Consider the following 21,538-nt stretch of genomic DNA (forward strand, 5'->3'; position numbering starts at 1 on the left):
CTGGTGGAAAACAACGGAGTTAGCATTTTTATCTCGAAAACGGAACGAAATAGAGAAAAAAAGTGAATTACAAAGTTGTAGGGCATCATCAATTCAATACGAATCGACACCTTGCATACAGAAATGCTATGATAAGATCGTGTAAAACTCACAAGGCTGCAGACGTGAAGCGATACCTCATGGAGACCTTCCTACAAGTCATTGGGTATGGTGGCTGCGTGGAGTGGCCTCCACGCTCACCTGACCTGACCCCATTGGACTTCTTTCTGTGAGGTCACATCAAACAGTAGGTGTATGTGACCCCTCCACCAACATTGTAGGACCTACTACGACGTATTACAGATGCTTGTGCATATGTGTCACCTACCATATTGCACAACGTGCAGCAAGATACAGTATGCTGTCCAGAGTCCAGATGTCCAGCTGACGGTAGCCACTTTGAGCATCAAAGTTAAATGAGCGCCATATGCGTGACCAGCATTCAATGTTTTGGGGGGGTGGGGGTCATGGGTTTCATATCATAGCATTTCTGTATGCAAGGTGTCAATTCGTATTGAATTGATGATGCCCTACAATTTTTTTAATTCACTTTTGTTCTCTATCTCGTTCCGTTTTCGAAATAAAAATGCTAACTCCTTTGTTTTCCACCAGGTGGCGCTATAGGTGGTTTCATTGCGTAGCGCATGGCTACTTTACTATACCTAGACACCACTTCTATGCCTCTAGCTGCCGTCGTTCTCAAGTTAATAGCGGTGGACAGGATATGGGTGGACACACTGTCTAAAGAGATCTTTAGAAAAGGTATTTCTAAAGATTCTTTATGATATGCTAATGAGCGCAGGGACTAGTCGCAAGGGCATTATTTCCCCTGACTAGTCCGCCCTCTTAACATTTTAGCACTCCCACAGGAGCGTGCTAACATGCTATTCAATGCCCATTGCCCAGCGTTATCGGCAGTGACGCGCGTACCTGTGTCTGTTGGCGCCGCTTCAGGCACCAGATTTAGGGTCAGTGCGCATGATTAGAAGTCCCGGCATTATAATAGAAAAGGGAAAAAATACGAAATGCGGTGAAAGTGCAAAGAAAAAGTGCAATTGCATGATTATTTTGTTTTTTTACTTACCGTGTTCACCGTTTTGAAAAACTGACCTATCAGTATGATTCCCCAGGTCAGTACAAATTCAATACCATGTATAGTTTTACTTTTATCTAAGTGGTGAAAAAAAATTCAGGTTGGTCAAAACAAGAATTGTGCTTTTGGCATCATTTTCCAAGACCCATAGCGTTCTCATTTTTTGAGATCTGGGGCTCAATCACCGCTTATTTTTTGCCTCTTGAGCAAAAATCTTTTAATCATACCATTTTTGTGTAGTAATTTTTTGAGATCTGGGGCTCAATCACCGCTTATTTTTTGCCTCTTGAGCAAAAATCTTTTAATCATACCATTTTTTTGTAGATGCAATGTTTTGCTTTCCAATTGCATTTTAATGCAATGTTGCGGTGACAACAAAAAATGTAATGTTGGCGTTTGGAATTATATTCTCGCTATGCCCTTTAACAATAAGATTAATTGATTTTATATTTTGATAAATCGGGCATTTCTGAACTCGGCAATACCAAATATGTGCCTTTTTTATTTTCAATAGGGCATAAGGGGGGTGAACTTATATATAAATTTTTTTTTAAACTTTTTTTCATTTTTAATTGCTTTTACTAGTCCCATTAGGGGACTTTATGCCTGCACTATCTGATTGTTTCTGCTGTTCAGAGCGATGCTACAATATCGCTCTGATAAGCAGAAATGTTGATGATCTGTGAGTGGCGGCGCTCTGCCAGTGTTCACAGGAAATGAGTCATGACAGCAACAGGAGTCATCGTCTGACCCCGTGCCGTCATTGCAACCCATTGATTGGCACCCCGTGATCGCGTCACGAGACTGCCGATGAAGGAGCGGAACAGTGCGATCACCGCTAGAGTGTGTAAGTTCGCTCTGTCAGAGTTTGATAGCGCAATCTAAGGGGTTAACAGGCGTGGGTGGATTTCTGATCCACCTGCGCAAGTTAGCTGCACATGTCTGCGCGAGCCCACGGTAACAGGAAGGAGGCGACCTAGGACGTATATATACGTTCTAGATCGTGAAGGGGTTAACCAAATTAAATTGCTTGAAACATCAAAGCCCAGCTATAAACTGTGTTAGAACACCACCGATCATAGGCTGTAGCCTGTCAGGGGTGGCGTCACCAACCCCAGCACTGATTGGTGAATCGAATATCATCGTCCGAATTCTCCAATCAGTGATCAAAGACGTCTGACCTCACAGTGACCGCTCTGCCTCATTCTAGTTTGGAGGCACGTGTAGAGCGGTCACTGTGGCGTGCTGCTGCCTATCTGCTGGGCCTTGTCCTACCGCAGGTGATTTTAGCCTGTGCCACCACTTCCGTCAGCTGTTGTTGCTGCTGCTGACTGAAGACAAGAAGAAAGAAGATCTTCTTGTCCTGTTCCTTGCTTTTTTTTTCCCTGTCCATCCCAATCCCTCTCCCCCCCCCCCGTTCTTCCCTCTCCCTAACCCTTTCCCAAACCCCCTTTTCTGCCACCTAGCACTGATCACTGCTTGATTTCTTACATTTTGTCAGTTTTCTCTTTTGCACCACCTCCGTGGGTGTTTCCAGCAGCCAACAAGCGCTAATCAGTGACAAGTGTAAAAAAAAATTAAAAATCAAAAATAATAATTTAGTTTAGTTGATGAGGTTAGATCAGAGACAGTAAAAAATATACTGTAGTAATGGTCTTCTACTACAGTTTTTTATTGTTTGTTTTATTTTTACTAAATATAGTAGTCGGGATTAGTGTTAGATAGTAAAGTGGAAAAAAAAAAAAAAAGAATCAAAAGTAATAGATTAGTTGATAGAGCTAGATCAGGGACAGTAAAAATATAATGTAATAATCAGCTTCTACTACAGTATTCTTTACTGAATATAGTTGGGATTAGTGTCAGATAGATGCGGTCGCTCAGTAATTTTTTTTACTTACCTACCTGCCTTTTGGACCCAGCAGGAGCTCACCTTCCACCCCGCTGCTGATTATCAGTATTCTCTTGGTGATTAAATACTCTTTTCTTCCCTCTAATGGTGATATTATTCAGTTCATTCTAGCTCTGGTTGCAAACAGGTGGCTTGTACTCCTCTGTGGTATTGTTGCTGAACTCCTGCCTGTGTCACCTGTGTATAAGTAGTTCATGCTTATTTCCCTGTGTGTCTCCCTTGTGTCTTCCTTAAGTGTTTAGTGAGGTTGACGAAGAGCTCATCCCACCCGTTCCCTATTTAGGATCCAGCACTAGGGAGACCTAGGGTCAGGTATCCAGCTCGGCGCATAGGTGCGAAACCTATCTAGGGTGTTGAGGGACCCCAGGGACCAGCAGTAGGTTTGGTCAGGGGTCACCATCCCCCCCTTCCCTAGACGCAGGCATCCCCTTCCCTTACGCGGCTCGCTTGGTATGTCCTCGTACCTAGTGTGATAGTTTACAGTTCTTTTTTTAGAGTAATTGATGACTTCACATGGCAGGGGAAGGGGAAGTTGCTCATTAGTAGAGTTTATAATATTTCTTAGATTTCCTGGTACTATTGATTTACGAAAAACGTACGGTAATATTATTGTGTAGAGATGATAAAGTACATCCACACTATCCTGCCACCTATGACACAAATCAGTGTTTATTCACAGATTTACCTGTAATAAATTGCCTCTTTAGTTTTTTGTCCTAGATTTATTCATACTAAACAAGAATTTCACTCATTATTTATATCCCCCCACAAATAACAGTGTAATTGTATGGTACAACTTAGTAAGTACATTGATACCGTACATGATGAGATATTGGTGACACAACCACTGCAGAGCCATATTGTGTTTCATTTCTTTGACTTGAATCTACCATTGGATACTCACATGTGGTGGGTTATACACATATGTTATTTTATTGACGACACTGGTGAATTTCCCAGGGAAGGGATTTTCAGAGCAAAGGGGAAATTTTGAGAACTTTGTGTCTTAAGAACATTTTTTTTTTTTTTTTTTAAAATATCCTTTACATAAAATATTCACTTTCATGCTGAGAAGAAAAATACTATAAATACGATGAATGTCACATTAAATACATGAGGCACTGCATTAAAGTCTACCTATCCACTACACAAGGTGGGGGTGGCCATTGTCAAGATGTTAATGGAAAAAACTTCTTTTGAGGTCTGAATAGGGCATGTATGATAAAGACTGATATCTGGTAATGCTGCAGACAATCAGAAGCCTATGGGCTAAGGGTACCGTCTCACTAAACGACGTACCAGCGATTCTGACCACGATACGAACTAGTCAGGATCGCTGGTACAAGGTCGCTAGTGAGCTGTCAATCAGGCAGATCTCACCAGCGACCAACCACCAGCGACTCGTGTAACGATGCTGCGCTTGGTAACCAGGGTAAATATCAGGTAACTAAGCAATGCGCTTTGCTTGGTTACCCGATATTTACCCTGGTTACCAGCATACACCGCTTACAGGCTGCCAGCGCTGGCTCCCTGTATACGTAGCTAAAGTACACATCGGTTACTAAGAAAAGCGCTTTGCTTAGTTACCCCATATTTACCCTGGTTACCAGCGTACGCTGCTTACACAGAGTCGGTGCTTGTTGGTCTCCCGCTTTCAAACACACCGATGTGTGCTACACAGCGGGAGACCAACGAGCAAAAAATTAACCAGAACATTGTGTAGCGATCAGTGACTTCACAGCAGGGGCCAGGTCGCTGCTTCGTGTCACACACAGCGAGATCGCTGATGAAATCACTGGTACGTCACAAAACCTGCGACTCGGCAGCGATCTCGCTATGTGAGAAGTACCCCTAAGACTTATGTCAAGATAAAATCCTTTGTATTCGAGTTGAGCAAAAAGATTGGTAAGACTCTGGTCCAGTGGTCATGCCGGTAGTCCGTGGCTGCTGGACCAGAGCCCCATGAACCTTCTACCCGCCGGCCTTCCTGGGGCTTTTTCTGATTAGTAGACCTGGGCACGTACTGAGCACACCACATAGTGGGCACTGTCTGCTGAAAAAATATAGGACCACCATCTATTTTATGGCTAGTGACTGATAGATTAAATTTTTACATGAGTAGATAGCTTCTTATTGTGTGATTGTACAAATGATTGTAATGGGCATCTGTAGCAATCTGGCCATACACATTTGATAAATATGGGCAAAACCCACAGAGTTTTACATGAGTGTTAATCCATCTATTGTGTATGGTGATGTAAATTCAGATGCTATGTTAGCAAAGGTAGGGAAAGGAAGTGTCTAGAAGCTTACCCCATATTAAGAACACATGTACAGAGCCTGAGCTGAGCATGCATGTGTATGCGGTGGTCAGGGGGAATAGCTGTCAGCCAAAAAAGCCGCCAGCTAGCTACGGTGTGTGTCCCGATGAACAGTGATGACTCTTCTAGATCCTAGCACAGTAATAACGGACAAGCTTTTTTTAGCAATGTAGTGAACACCATGAGTCGCCTCCACCATGTACAGATAACAGGTACACTCTTTTCTTCCTGGCCATAATGTAGAGGTTTGGAGGACCCCCGAGTGTAGGTGTATCGTCCCTCACACTAGATCTGAGACTCCCCAGATCTCTTCCGGGTGATGTGCTCCAAATGTGCGGATTCAGAGGTGTCCAAGTTGATGTTGTATTTAGCCAGGATTTTAAGGATGGGGCGAAGTTTTAACCACCACTGCTGCTTGGGAAGACGATGCCTGAAGGCAGAAAAATAAAAATAAATTACAATTTAAATAATATATTATTTTATTTCGTTTAGTTGCTTGATGCAAAGAATACCAACTACACATGGCATGGTCAGATAGTGTCTGCAATTGTTAGTGTCAAAACAGGAATAGAGATGAGCAAACTCGGCTCACACTGGGGGTATCAACAGTGTGATAAGATATAGTGTGCACCAAACACAAAAATGGAAAAACCCCACCCCCAGAAGTGATCTGTGTATGACGGAGACCCGAACTGCCCAATTAGTGACTTCCAATGAGGTTTAGGTCAAGTTCAGGTCCCAAACCAAAGTTTATCAAAAGTCCGGCTGATCCCACCAAACCGAACTTCAATGGGTCCGCTTATGTCTAATCAAGAATTCTTTCTATAATTTATAGGCTGAACACCAATTTCCTAGTAGCTGTACCACTAGACATATTTACCCTTTTGTCATTAGCATACACTTTCAAAAAAAGGGCCCCTGTGCAAGAACAATAAATGGGCCCTTTGCAGCCCAAGACTTCACCAATGCACAATTTAACCTGCTTTGGAGGTGGTATATGGGCCCTCTTAGTTGAGGCCCTGTGTAGATGTACAGGTTGCACCAATTATATGTCCGCCCTTGCTTTTTGTGCAGCTTTTACAATGCCTATTTATGCAGATTAGCCTTGACATTCCTCCTCGCAGGGGCGGACATATCATTGGTACAACCTGTGCAGCTGCACAGAGGCCCGAGAGGTCAGGGGGCCACTTCTACCTCCAAATCAGGCGGAATTGTGCATTTTGATGAGTTATTAGATTGTAAAGGGCCCATATACTGTTTTTGCACTGGGGCCCTTTTCTGTCTGTCTGTAAGTACCTCCTTCTATTTGTTCTGACCTAGCATGTACTATGTGAGTCTCTCGCTCCATGTTTTATAGTCAGGAGCCAAGGATAAAACCAAACGACTACTACACAACCACAGCGACACCACATACAGGTCTTGTGGTTGTCATGCATCATGTATTTATGCCCCAAAAGTATGGACATGTATACCTGCACTGTAACACATCTGCCATTTACAGCATATATCTGGCTTTTGAAGACCATAATGTGGACCTTTCAGGTCTCCTACAAAAGGTATTGTATATTGAGTACCCAGCAGTCACACTTCTGAATTTCATGTGGCCGGCTTAATGAGTGTATGGACATAATGGAAGCATATGATGAACGTTGTCCCTGAAAAGAGTGTAACTGAATCCATTTAGCGCTGCATGCCCCTGAAATGTTTCCACAAGAAACAACTATGTAATATTGTCAGGAATAATAATACTATACACATACTCAAAATCAGTTTCATTCTTCAGTTCCAACAGAGGCTGGAAAACAAGACTTCTCTTGCGCATTCCCAACAAACAAGCGGAGTCAGCGGTATTGGCGAATATACGACCTGCAACAGAGGATGTGGTGTGAGCGGAGCAGGAGTCCGGATTTGGGATTTATAAATTAAGATATAACTCAAACAGAGGCATACCGTGTCTGGAGCACTCCTTCACTTTCCCGGTCATCCACAGTACAGCTTTTGCACCCATTTTTGTGCCAAAGTTCCTATCAAAAGGTGTTGGGGTGCCCCCCTGAAACAAGGGAAAATAGCCGTTACTTACCTATTGTGCTAATACGGTTTCTGTGAACAGAACAAGTTAAATGTTAAGTAGTTCTAGTAACGTTTTCTGGCTCCATCACTATTCTTCATGTTATCTGCATTATATCCATATGTCCATTTACAGTCATCACTCTTAGGCATTGTCCAGGAACTTTATATTTTTTTGGTGAGGACATACTGTACATTTTCAGCTTTCTATATAGAAGTATTATCTCATGAGAAAATTACCTATTTAATCTAGGTTTTATGTTAGGAATATTTAATAAGAATTTTTGGTGATTGTTACTTTCATATTTTCCATATTGTTTAGTTTACAAACCCCCCGCCAACCCCCAAAGACAGAGATATTGCCATTTTCACTCCGAGCCTTATAAAATGCCGAGATTGCCCGTTCTGTAGAGGTCACATTTTATTATCGCAGGCAGAATGACAATGATGGATAATAACCATCTATAGAGAACACTGGACCCACCGTTCATTGAAGCGTATGGTCACAGCTAACCTTCTTCACATCACAAAACAGGCCCACAAGTCTCACATAGAGGTCAATAAAATCTCCTGCCAATTTGCTTCATATGGTCAATGTACCTGCTGTAGAGTAGATCTATGAACGCTGTTAAAGGGAATCTGTCACCAGGATTTTGCCACCTAATCTGAGAGCAGAATAGTGTAGGGGCAGAGACTCCGATTACAGCGATGTGTCACTTACTGGGCTGCTTAAAGTAGTTTTGATCAAATTATTAATCAGCAGTAGATTATCATTACAGGACTACATTTGTGTGGTGCAGGTAGTCCAGCATATTCATGAGCTCTGTATAACTGCTAGATCTGCAGCACAGAAAACATTGATTTTATCAACATGACAGAAAACAGCTCAGTAAGTGACACATCGCTGGAATCAGGGTCTCTGTCTCTACATTATGCTGCTCTCAGCTGGGGGAGCAAAAACCTGGTGACAGATTCCCTTTAACCGTTCTGGCAAGATGGCCACCCCATGTATAAAAAATAAAATAAATCTAATGCTATAAAGAAAACAGATTATAAAAAATGAATATGTATATTGCTTTAATTATTATTAAAGACATATAGGTCAATATATGGTGAATCATCTTTGGGAACAATTTTTTTTTTTTTTATAAATAATGTATTTTTGCCTAAAAATAATTTTTGTATCGGAGTTTCATTAATGCACCATTTGCCTTGTATAGCCTCTGTGTTGCATATTCTATTACTGGATGCAGAACGGGTCAACTGAGGGTCCATCAGTGAGCAAATTCTGAAGGTCCGATGGTAGGGTTTCTAATGTTTCTGTTTTTTTTATCTCCTCTAAACTGATTAAAGATCACATATCACTTGAAAGTTAAATATGCAGGGAAACAAAGAATGTAAAACCCAAACAGTACAAGATTTCTAATGTAATGGAGTTGGAAAAATGATTGTTAGCCCCAACATATATGTATTTAAGTAAAAAAAGTCCTCAGAAGATGTTTTGGAGGGCACAGTGCCTCGTAGGTGTGTTATTGGGGGCAGTTATTACTTTCAGGGATCAATCTATAAACAGATATTTTGTAAGGTACCAGATGTGGCAGTGTTTACTCTCAGGGGCACTGTCTGATCACAATTAATTTGGGAGGCACTATGTGTAACATTGTTTTTGGGCCACTATCTGTACGGTAAAATCATTTTGGGCTACATATACCGTACTTATGACACCATTATCTTTGCAGTACTGCATTTAGTGTACTGGGCAGCACTTCAGGCATAGTATTGGGGGTGGCAGCAGGATGACATTGTATCGGCACCAGGATTAAAGAGTTTGCTATGAGAACGTGAGGGGGATGTTGGAAAAGTGAACAGATGAAGAAGTGTGGACAGCAAACTGCAGAGACCAGTCATGGTTGAAAGAAGTGTCATGATGGTCTGGGCCAAACTGAGTAGAAAAATAAAAATTACAATCAGAGTCGCTGGATGTTATTGGACTGTATTTTGCCTGTGATATGGTAATGTATGGTGTATATGTATATACATTTAAGGGGGCTTTACATGCTACGATATCGTTAATGTTTTGTCGTCGGGGTCAAGTGGTTAGTGATGCACATCCGGCGTCATTAATGATATCGCAGCGTGTGACACTGACCTGCGACATTAAGCGACCTCAAAAGTGGTGAAAATCGTTCACCATGGAGAGGTCGTCCCAAATTCAAAAATTGGTAAGGGTTGTTTATCCAGGTGGTTCATCGCTCATGCGGCATCACACATCGCTGTGTGTGACACCGCAGGAGCGAGGAACATCTCCTTACCTGCCGCCGGCCACAATGCGGAAGGAAGGAGGTGGGCGGAATGTTACGTTCTGTTCATCTCCGCCCCTCCGCTTTGATTGGCCGGCCGCTTAGTGACGTTGCGGTGACGTCACTGTGATGCCGAACGTCCCTCCCCCTTGAAGGAGAGATTGTTCGGCAGTCACAGCGACGACGACGACCAGGTATGTGTGACGCTGCCGTAGCAATAATGTTCGCTACGGCAGCGATCACAAACAATCGCATGCGCGACGGGGGCGGGAACTTACACGCTCGCTATCGCTACAAATTGCTAGCGATATCGCTACCGTGTAAAGCCCCCTATACAGTATATGGTTTACATGGTCTGTAGACTAAATTTAGTTTTAAAAAAGTGTTATCCATCCAGAACAGTGCCTTTTTGAAACATTAGCGATGCCCCTGATACCTTACACCGTCAGAACTCTTTACCAAGTAGCTCTCAAGATCAAAAAACATCAGTGGATCTGCCTCTCTAATGTGATCTACTCCTGTTTTAACCTGTCAATGAAACAATAAGGATGGCCTCTTTGGAGGCTTTTTGGGTTATAACTAGGGATAATCGAATACCTCAAATATTCGTCTTCGCGAACATCCGACGAACAGGTCGCCGCTATGCGAATATTCGATGCGCAATGTAAGTTTATGGGAAGCCCGAATAGTTTCGAATAGTTGTTTTTCGGGTTTCCCATAGACTTACATTGCGCATTGAATATTCGCGAATAGTCGAATAACGGCGACCTATTCGGAAAATATTCGCGAAGCCGAATATTTGAGGTATTCGATCATCCCTAGTTATCACAGTTGATCACTTTCCCTTAGATATATCCGCTTCCTAAGTTCATTATTACACGAGCAAATGTTCACTCAAAAGAATGCTGTTGCGGTAGATGGAAAGTTGCTAGGTGTTGATAAAAGCATGTACTACAAGGTGGTAGCGATTTAGTACACAGTGAAATTTTATGCTGGCAAGCAATAATTTTTAAGCAAGATCTGGTTTTGCAAGAATCAAACAATATTACGATCACTAGCAGCCATTATACTCTGTTTCAAGCGATAGTGATTTTCTGCACAATTCTTGCCCCATCTAATAAGGGCTTAAGTGCTGGTGTCCCTGCAAGGAAAATTCATGTCTTGGCTCTAATATGTCTTTGGCAGAAAAGTAATCCCATGCCATCATCTGCAGTATTCAAATGATAGTCAGAAACGTATATGAATTTATAGGAAACGTCATAGTCTGTGTCCTCCAGCACTGCATCGCTCTCCATTCTTTACCTGGAGGCAATCCGTACTGATGAAGGTCTATCTGACCAAAACGTCGTCTTAAGGGTGCTTCACACGCTGCGACATCCCTAGCAATCTTGTTAGCGATGTGACACGCCAGATCGCAGATGCGATCTGCTGAGATCGCACATACGTCTTTTTATAGCGCCGGTCACATGTGCGATCTCGGCAGATCGCATCTGCGATCTGGCGTGTCACATCGCTAACGAGATCGCTAGTGATGTCGCAGCGTGTAAAGCACCCTTTAGTTTATGAATTGCAAGCACATATTAAACAGTACAATTTATATCATTCTAAAGCCTGCTTTACACGTTGCAATTTCGCATACGATAACGTATGCGATTTGCAACGCCTCCATCGTATGTGTGGCACGTGCAATTTGTTGAACGTGCCGCACAAACGAGTAACCCCCGTCACACGTACTTACCCGTCCATACGACCTCGATGTGGACATCGACATCACGTCACGCGGCAGCCGGCTAATAGAAGCGGAGGGGCGGAGCTGAGCGGGACGTAGGTAAGATCTGTTAATCGTTCCCGGGGTGTCACACACTGCGATGTGCGCTACCCCGGGTATGATGAACAACCTGACGTGCAATTCTAGAGAAAGGTACGATGTGTATGCGATGAACGTTTTAACGTTCAATCGCAATCGCACGTACCTGTCACACACTGCAATGTACCTTACGATGCCGGATGTGCGTCACTTACGACGTGACCCCGCCGACACATTGTAAGATACATTGCAGCGTGTAAAGCGGGCTTAAGTTTGAGTGCCAATTTTTATTGGAGCTGTATTAGGCTATGTTCACACAGGGCTTTTTTGGTAAGTTTTTGCTGCGTTTTTTAACTGCAGATTTGCCTTGGTTTTATGCAAATCCATGCTAATAAAAAGCTGCTTTTTACAGTACCAGCAAAATCTATGAGATTTCTGAAATCGCAAGCACACACACACACACCTGCAGATTTTTTCATGACTGTTTTGTCAAATACCTGCGTTTTTGCTGCAGATTTCAAAGAATGATCATGTCAATTCTTTGCAGCGTTTTTCCGTTTTGTCATTGACACAAACCATTTTGTAAAAAAAAGCCCCAAAATGCACCAAAAACGCCACTAAAAAATGTATCAAAAACGCAGATGACTCAAAAAAGATTTTCTGCCACAAGATCAAGATTTGGTCAAGAAAAAAAATTAACAAAAAAGCCCTGTGTGAATATAGCCTTACGGATTTGGATCCTACTTGTGCACCACACTCTACAGAAGTAAATAAAAAATAAAATCTTTATTTGTATATAGCGCTAACATATTCCGCAGCGCTTTACATACATCAGGCACACTGTCCCCATTGGGGATCACAATCTAAAGTCCCTATCTGTATGTCTTTGGAGTGTGGGAGGAAACCGGAGTACCCGGAGGAAACCCACGCAAACACGGGGAGAACATACAACTTGGTGGGATTCGAACCCAGGACTCCAGCGCTGCAAGGCTGCAGTGCTAACCACTGAGCCACCGTGCCACAGTTTTTCTATAGTCTGTGTCCTTGTCCCAGTAAATGTCTGGAAGGCCTGTGCCTGTTGGTAAAAACTCACATTTCTGTAGTCACTGCTTAGGTGACAAGCAATTGCAACCCCCTTACCTGTTGCATGTGGCCAAGAACATTTTTCCTACAGTCAAAGGTGCCTTTTCCTTCCTCTGAATACAAATTGAATATAAAGTCGGTGCTGTAATTGTCACTGCACTTTTCATTCCTCAAAAGAAACACAAAGTTCATTTAATATACAACATACCTGACAGTCCATACAGAAAGGCTGGTAAGATGACATATGCGACCTAGGTAACTGGACAGTCTCCCTTGTGGTCAGTAATTTATAATCTGCTGCTCAATTAGTCCGCCTCTCCCCTCACTAAAGGTGGTGTCACACACAGCGACAACGACGTCGCTGCTGCGTCACCATTTTCTGTGACGTTGCAGCAATGTCCCGTCGCTGTCGCTGTGTGTGACATCCAGCAACGAGCTGGCCCCTGCTGTGAGGTCGCCGCTCGTTGCTGAATGTCCAGCTTCATTTTTTGGTCGTCGCTCTCCCGCTGTGAAGCACACATCGCTGTGTGTGACAGGGAGAGAGCGACGAAATGAAGCGAGCAGGGAGCAGGAGCCGGCGTCTGGCAGCTGCGGTAAGCTGTAACCAAGGTAAACATTGGGTAACCAAGGTGGTTACCCGATATTTACCTTCGTTACCAGCCTCCGCCGCTCTCACGCTGCCAGCGCCGGCTCCTGCTCTCTGCACATGTAGCTGCAGTACACATCGTGTAATTAACCCGATGTGTACTGTAGCTAGGAGAGCAAGGAGCCAGCGCTAAGCAGTGTGAGCGGCTCCCTGCTCTCTGCACATGTAGCTGCAGTACACATCGTGTAATTAACCCGATGTGTACTGTAGCTAGGAGAGCAGGGAGCCAGCGCTCAGTGTGCACGGCTCCCTGCTCTCTGCACATGTTGCAGCACAGCGACGCGTGTCGTTATGATCGCTGCTGCGTCGCTGTGTTTGACAGCTAAGCAGCGATCATAACAGCGACTTACAAGGTCGCTGCTACGCCACAGAAAATGGTGACGTAACAGTGACGTCGTTGTCGCTGTCGTTTAGTGTGACCCCAGCTTAATCCTCGATCTCTCCTCTTCCAGTCTTCACTTGCTAACCACCGTCCAGAGAATTTAATCACACTATGACCTAAAAGGTCAATCATAACTGGTAATCTCCATACATCTCTGACCTAGTCTCCAGTTACCTCCCCACACGTATTCTCTGGTCCTTACAATCTCCTTCTTTCCAATCCTCTGGTCCATTTCTTCCAATCATCTCCAAGATTTATCTTGTGAACCCTATATGCCTTATTCAGACATCCAAGTTTCAAGTATGTTTTCTCTCCATGTTTTCAAAGGACATGTCCATTATAGTCTATGGTGCTATTCACAGAGACACGTCCATTTTTGATCTGAGTCACTGATCACAATCCCCCACATAAGTCTATGGGTCCGTCCGAGAAAATCCTTTAAAGAGGACCTGTCACTAGGTCAAAAGTGGCCAGTTTTGGATTCTGTTTTATTTCTTCTGCTGCCCAGAATAATCAGGTTTTTTTTTTTTCTTTTTTTTAGATCCACTGTATGGTTGAAGAGATTTGGGCTTTTTTATTTAGTGAGAATATTTATGATCTCTACCAAGGGGGCTTTGCTCACAGGATTCTCTGGGGGAGTCTTTAGGCTGCTTTTTATTATTACTGCACTTCTCAAATACTTGATACTTTTTATTCTAAAGATTAAAAAAGACACAGAAAAGTGAAACCATATGCGGTTTATGCGTTTCGAGGCAAGCGCACCTCAGAGGTTATGATTAAAGGGAACCTGTCAGGTCCAATATGCACTCAGAATCTTGAGCAGTTCTGAGTGCATATTGTTAATCCCTGCCTAACCCTCCCTGTATACAGTAGCATAGATATAGGGATCTTTAGAAAAAGTATTTCTAAAGATCTTTTATCGTATGCTAATGAGAAAGGGGACTAGCCCCCTGGGCATTAGGTCCCCAGCCAGTTGCCCCCATTAGCATGTTAGTACGTCCCTGTGGGTGTACCGTCATGCTAATGAATACACAGCATCACAGGATGATCTCACTCACCCCTCCGCTGCCATCACGTCCGACGGGGAATTTCGACTCAGTGAATTTCGGCTCGGTGCGCATGACCCCGGAGTTTGGGTCATGTGCACTACTTCAGTTTGAAGCCAAGACGTTTACACCCGGCTCCATAGTGCGCATGACCCAAACTCCGGGGTCATGCGCACTGAGCCGAATTCCCGCGTCGGACATGTATTTTAGAAGTGCTGGATCCTTTGCTTTTGCCTTTGAGTCCCTGTAGCCCTTTCCGTGCACACTGGAACACGTGAGCTCGTGATATTTTTTTTTGTATTATTACTCTATGAGCACTGCCCCATTGGTAAATACCATAACAAGTAGTAGTGAATAAAAAAGCCTAAATCTCTGGAACTGTATGGCAGATTCATAAAAAACCCCAAAATAATAGAGTAGTAAAGGGAGCAGGGGGGATTCAGAGCAAACACTGATCACTTTAAATCTGCTGATGTATCCGCTTTAAGAATCTATGTATTTTGGATACAAGGTGCAACACTAACAAACCTTTTTGCTCTTCTTCTATCTAAAAATGATACTAACCCATTTGCAATAAATTTGATAAAACATGTTCAGAGGTTTCATACCTTAAAACTAAACCTCTTTTCACTGTAGTCTTCATTTTTTCTGTGAGATGTTCAACATTTGCCTGTTATCACAAAGGAGGAGAAAAACAATAAAATGTATACGTTCTTTTAATGAACTGACCACACAATTGGCATCATGCTGTAGCTATATTCTAACATGCCAAGCCAGAGGAGGCGAGCCAAGTCCAACAAACTGAAGACACAAAAAATGGGGGTACAGATAGCGGTACAGTGGCAGAGGTGGGGCAGCCATAGCATATTTTCTTAAATTGTTTTTTTTAGATATTTTTATTATGTTTGGCCCCACTGTTAAATAAAGTTTTAATAATAAGTTTATGTCTTTAATCCCATCCCACAGCGCCTCTATCCAATCCCCATCCCATTTTGTATGTATTATTGGTCTTCGTACCAGTTATTATTTTATGTGGACATCATTGTTGCAAATTTGCAAGTTTTTCAATCAATTATGTTTATTTCAGGTTATATCTGATACATCAGAATCACCAGGTGTAATCCAAAACCAAAAAGTCTCAGGGTCCATGCCCACGATCAGGGTTCACAGCGTTTTGGAGGCAGCATGTTTTATCTGTGTGCAAAACGCTGCGTTGTACAGTACAAGCACAGTGGATGGATTTCTAGAAATCTCCTGTCCACTGTGCTGATTAGACACCATGATTATTGCACAGGTGTGCCTTTGGCTGGCCACAATAAAAGGGCACTCTAAAATGTGCAGTTTTATTTATACAGTACATGCCTCACATTTTCAAGGAGCATGCACTCGACATGCTGACTGCAGGAATGTCCACAAGAGCTTTTGCCCATGAATTTAATATTCATTTCTCTACCATAAGCCTTCTCCAAAAGCGTTTCAGAGAATTTGGCAGTACGTCCAATCGGCCTCTCAACCGCAGACCACGTGTTACCACACCAGCCCAGAATGTCCACATCCAGCATCTTCACCTCCAAGGATTGTCTGAGACCAGCAACACGGACAGCTGCTACAACAAACGGTTTGCATAACCAAAGAATTTCTGCACAAACTAGAAGAAACCATCTCACGGTTGTTCATCTGCATCTAAGCATCCTCATCGGGGTCTCCACCTGACTGCAGTTCATCAACGTAACCGACATGAGTGGGCAAATGCTCACTTTCGATAATATCTGGCTTAATGGAGAGTTGTTCTCTTCAAGGATGACTCCCGGTTTTCACTGTACATGGCAGATGTCAGACTCAGTGTATGGCGTCCAAGTGATGATGTTATGCTGACGTTATGAATCTAGTGGCCCATAGCGGCGGTGGAGCTATGGTATGGGCAGGCGTATGTTATGGACAACGAACAAGGGTGCATTTTAGGGATGCTATTTTGAATGCACAGCGATACCATGTCAAGATCCTCAGACCATTGTTGGGCCATTCATCCAGGACCATCACCTCATGTTGCAGCATGATAATGCACGGCCTCATGTTGCAAGGATTTGTACCCAATTCCTGGAAGCTGAAATCATCCCAGTTCTTACATGGCTAGCATACTCATGTCATCCAATTAAGCCTGTTTGGGATGCTCTGAATTGGCGTATATGACAGTGTGTTCAACTTACTACCAAAATCCAGCAACTTCATACAGCCATGGAAGAGGAGTGGACCAACAATAAACAGACCACAATCAACAACCTGACAAACTCTATGCGAAGGAGAGGTGCTGCACTCTGTGAGGCAGATGGTGGTCACACCAAATACTGACTGTTTTTGACAACCCTGGACACCCACAATACGATACAACTGCAGATTTTAGAGTGACCTTTCATTGTGGCCAGCCTAAGGCACACCTGTGCAATAGTCTTGTTGTCTGATCAGCATCGTGGTAAGCCACAACTGGATTATCTCAGCAAAAGAGAAGAGCTCACGAACACAGATTTAGACAAATTTGTGAACAATAATTTCAGAGAAAAAGGTCTTTTGTGTATATAAAAAAGTCAGATCTTTGAGTTCGGTTCATGAAAATATGGCAGAACCAAGTGTTGCGTTTATATTTTTGTTCAATGTATAAAAGGGTTTACAATCCGTTAATGACCTCTTATTACCTGTAAGTCATGTATTGAGAATGGCTCTTCATAAATGTAAGCAGCATCTGCACCTGCAGCAAAGCCAGACATGGTGGCCAGATATCCACAGTATCCTCCCATGGTCTCAATGATGAACACTCTCCTCTTTGTCCCAGCCGCTGACTGCTTGATCCGATCGCATGTCTACAGAAATGAAATGTATATATAGATAAGAAAAGTATCCATGAATGCTGACCGTCACTTACAAGTTATACATATTATATACAGTATAATCACAAAAGTGAGTACACCCTTCACAGTTTTGTAACTATTTTACTATATCTTTTCATGGGACAACACCTAAGATATGGCACTATGATGCAATGTAAAGTAGTCAGTGTACAGCTTGTATAAGAGCGTAAATTTGGCTTGACCTCTAAATAACTCAACACACAGCCATTATTAAACCACTGGCAACTAAAGGAAGTACACCCCTAAGTGAAAATGGACAAATTGTGCCAAAAAGTGCCAATATTTTGTGTGACCACTGACTACAATTATTTTCAAGCACGGCCTTAACTCTCTTGGGCATGGAGATCACTAGAGCATCACAAGAGCTACTGACATCCTCTTCCACTCCTCCATGACGATATCACTGATGGATGTTGGAGACCCTGCACTCCTCCAACTTCCATTTGACGAGGCCCCACAGATGATCAATAGGGTTACGTCTGAGACATACTTTGCCAGTCCAGCACCTTAACCCACAGCTTCATTTCAGTCGTCTAGGAGGTATGTTTGAGGTCGTTATCATGTTGGAATACGAAGGGAGGGGGATAATGCTCTGCTTCAGTATGTCATGGTACATATTGGCATTCACCATTTCACCAATAAACTGTAGCCCCTACAGCTGGCAGCACTCATGCAGCCCCAAACCATGACACTCTTACCACCATGCTTGACTGTAGGCAGGATACACTTGTCTTTGTACTCCTCACCTGGTTGTCACCGCACATGCTTGACACCATTGGAACCATACAAGGTTATCTGGGTCTCACCAGACCACAGGCCATGGTTCCAGTAATCCATGTGTGACGCCCCTGGACTATCAGGTCATCACAGAGTATTGCACAATCTGCTCTCCCGTGCAATATCCACCTCCTTCTTGGTTATGGGTCCCCAACTACATGGTGTTGCCTACATCAGCTAATTAAATCCTAGGTACACTCTGCACCAAACCCACCAAGCACATAAGTGGACGGCCTGAGTGGAATAAGGTCGCCCACTTGGGGGGTTGATGAGGGGAGGTCAGGAGTGTCAGGAGGAGAGAGAAGTGTGTTAGAAGTGAAGGAGAGAGGAGGTCAGGAGCAGGGCTCCTAGGAAGCTATCTAGGTAGCAGACGGTGGACTGGGCCTAGAGGAGCTGGACCCCCGGTCGCAGGGGATTATGGCAAGGGGCACGGAACTGTTGAGGAGGACAGCCAGCGGCCTTGCACCATCACCGGGCTGGGACCAGGGCACGACGGGGTACGTGGACCCTGGGTCAGAGAGTAGCTTCAGGCAACCTGACAATTTACCCGACGAGAATGGAGCCTTCAAGATCAGCTCTCCACCCACTCCAAAATTGGGGTACTAGCGCAACGAGGGGGATAGGACTTTCCACTCAAACGGTCCAGAAAATCCCAAGCGTGAACCCTGCGAGCAAGCTCCCACACTTAGCCATAGTGGGGAGCAGGACCCGGCAAGTTCCATACTACCGGGACCAACAGAGAAGTAAACTTAGTGCCAGGAGGCAGGTCATGGATCACAAGGCAGCACCATTGGGGACGGGACCCAAACTAGCTTCCCTCAGCGGCAGCGGCATCCAGAACTTTGGTTTATCCAGTTGTCGGTGTCAGCTTAATGAACTGAGTGAGTACGCAAGTGACCCCCTTCACACCCGACGACACTCCCTAGTCTCCATCACAGAGTCCCGGGGCATCCCCCCTACCCGTGGAGGGTCACAACACCTGGCTGCCCCATTCCATCACCCCCAGGTACTCCCAACTGCAGCGGTGGTACTCCAAATGACCACATACCACGGGTGGCGTCACAAACTCTAACACAATCCCCTGTAAATACCCCCTTCATTTGAGTGGCCACACGAGCCCCGGGTCCGGAGACCCTCGAACCACCGCGGATCTGGATCCGAGCAGCTCGGCTGCTGGCACAGGGGAAGCACACATGCCCATAGTCTGCTTGTCTTCAGCAAACTGTATGCTTTTTTTGTGCATCATCTTTAGAAGAGGCCTCCTTCTGGGACGACAGCCATGGAGACCAATTTGATGCAGTGTGCGACAAATGGTCTGAGCACTCACAGGCTGACCCTCACCCCTGTAACATCTGCAGCAATGCTGGCAGCAGTAATATGTCATTTTGAAAACACAACCTCTGGATATGACGCTGAGCACTCAACTTCTTTGCTCGACCATGGCGAGGTCTGTTCTGAGTGAAACCTGTCTTTTTAAACTGCTGTATGTTCTTGGCCACCGTGCTGCAGCTCACAATCAGGGCAATCTTATAGCCAAGACCATCTTTATGAAGAGCAACAATTGTTTTTTTTTTAGTTCCTCACAGAATTCTTTGCCATGACACAGCTGCTCCCCATTTACATATGAGAACTGGAAACACTAATGAGTCACATGAAACTGAGGCGGAAAGTGGCTAATTGAGCACAATTCGGTCATTCACACTTGGGGGTGTACTCACTTTTGTTGCCAGTAATTTTTACCTTAATGGCTTGGTGTTGAGTTATTTAGAGGGCACACCAAATTTACACTGTTATACAAGCTGTACACTGACTAATTTAGACATTGCAACAAAGTGTCATATCTTTAGTGTTGTCCCATGAAAAGATTTAATAAAACATTTACAGAAATTTGAGGGGTATAATCCCTTTTGTGACATACTATATGTAATGAAGAAAAAAAAAATGTTTATATATATATATATATATATATATATATATATATATATATATATATAGTTCAGAAAAATAACACATGAGCCTTTAAAGCTGCACTCCAGCATATTTCTTTATTTCACCATCGGAGTGGTGCTTTAAATCTTAGTCCCCTGACCCCCGTCTTATACTCATTCTCCGGTGGCTTCACCTTTTCTCTGCGTCACTCTGGTCCTGTGGCGCAATCTTGTGCCTGTAATGTCTGACTGGCTGAAAGTAAAAAATAAGGACCCAAGTGCCCAATACAAGTCTATGAGAGCAAGAACGAGGCTCTTATAGAGTTGTGACCTCTGGCGCACTCTGTGAAACAATGGAGCTGGCGGCAAATTACAAATCGCAGGAGACTGACGCGCAACGGTGATAGAAGGTGAAGCCGTCAGAGGGTGAGATATGAGACAGGGGTGAGGGTACTAAGATTTAAAGCACCACTGCAGCAGGAAAACAAAAAAAACCCAAAACACTGGAGAGGTACTTTAAAGCTATATATCATAGGTCAACATTTCTCAAGGTTCCTTCTCAATCAAATTTCATCAAAGTCACAAAAAATCCTATACTCATAAATGCTGCTATTATAGTGTATTTGTCATTTCAGGTGATTTTTTTCTGTTCTGTGTGTATATGACTTGTATCCTGAATTTTTTAAGCATTTTCCCTTCTCTAGACTCACTCTCTGATTTAGAGGGTAGAGACTAGCTGCTATGATGTCTCCCTACACCAGGGGTCTCAAACACGCGGCCCGCGGGCCGCATGCGGCCCTTCAGGTGGCTTCTTGCGGCCCGCAGGCCCGTGGACCTGGTAAAGATGGCGACCGGTGCAGGGGCCGCAGCTGCCAGTTATTTATTTCAGCCTACAGTTTTGTCTTTGCCGCGCACAGTGAAGTTCTCGCTGCAGAACGCAATAACAGCCGCCTGCCAATCAGAGGCAAGCACCTGCTGCATATGACCTCAGATGATTGCCTGTGATTGGCCTGTGGCTGTTGTGCAGTGAGAACTGCTCTGCACGCGCCGGCCGAAAGTTCAGCGATGACAGCAGCTGTGATCATTACCGGGTCCACGTGCCTGCGTGCCGCTGACAGCAGGTGAGAAGAATGTGTTCGTGTGTGTGGGGTTCTGTGTTGCTGGTTGAGGCTGCACTGTGTGTGTGTGTGTGTGTGTGTGTGTGTGTGTGTGGTAGCTGAGGCTTCACCGAGTCCAC

The 21,538-nt window shown here is 44.0% G+C and overlaps 1 protein-coding gene across 2 annotated transcripts in view; it reads right to left on the reverse strand.

Moving 5' to 3' along the window:
- Positions 1–3,692: 3,692 nt before the first annotated feature.
- PFKM (phosphofructokinase, muscle) overlaps positions 3,693–21,538 on the reverse strand; it is a 144,985-nt gene continuing 127,139 nt past the window's right edge. For both annotated transcript variants that reach the window (XM_075337144.1, XM_075337143.1), the window contains 6 exons: positions 17,384–17,548; positions 15,302–15,363; positions 12,677–12,788; positions 7,313–7,412; positions 7,123–7,228; positions 3,693–5,792 (listed from right to left, as the gene is read on the reverse strand). In XM_075337144.1, the coding sequence (XP_075193259.1) occupies positions 5,648–5,792; positions 7,123–7,228; positions 7,313–7,412; positions 12,677–12,788; positions 15,302–15,363; positions 17,384–17,548 (690 nt within the window). In that variant the 3' untranslated portion in view covers positions 3,693–5,647. The remainder of the gene's footprint in view (positions 5,793–7,122; positions 7,229–7,312; positions 7,413–12,676; positions 12,789–15,301; positions 15,364–17,383; positions 17,549–21,538) is intronic.

The sequence above is a fragment of the Anomaloglossus baeobatrachus genome, chromosome 2 (genome assembly GCF_048569485.1).
Source record: "Anomaloglossus baeobatrachus isolate aAnoBae1 chromosome 2, aAnoBae1.hap1, whole genome shotgun sequence".
In the NCBI taxonomy this organism is placed as follows: domain Eukaryota; kingdom Metazoa; phylum Chordata; class Amphibia; order Anura; family Aromobatidae; genus Anomaloglossus; species Anomaloglossus baeobatrachus.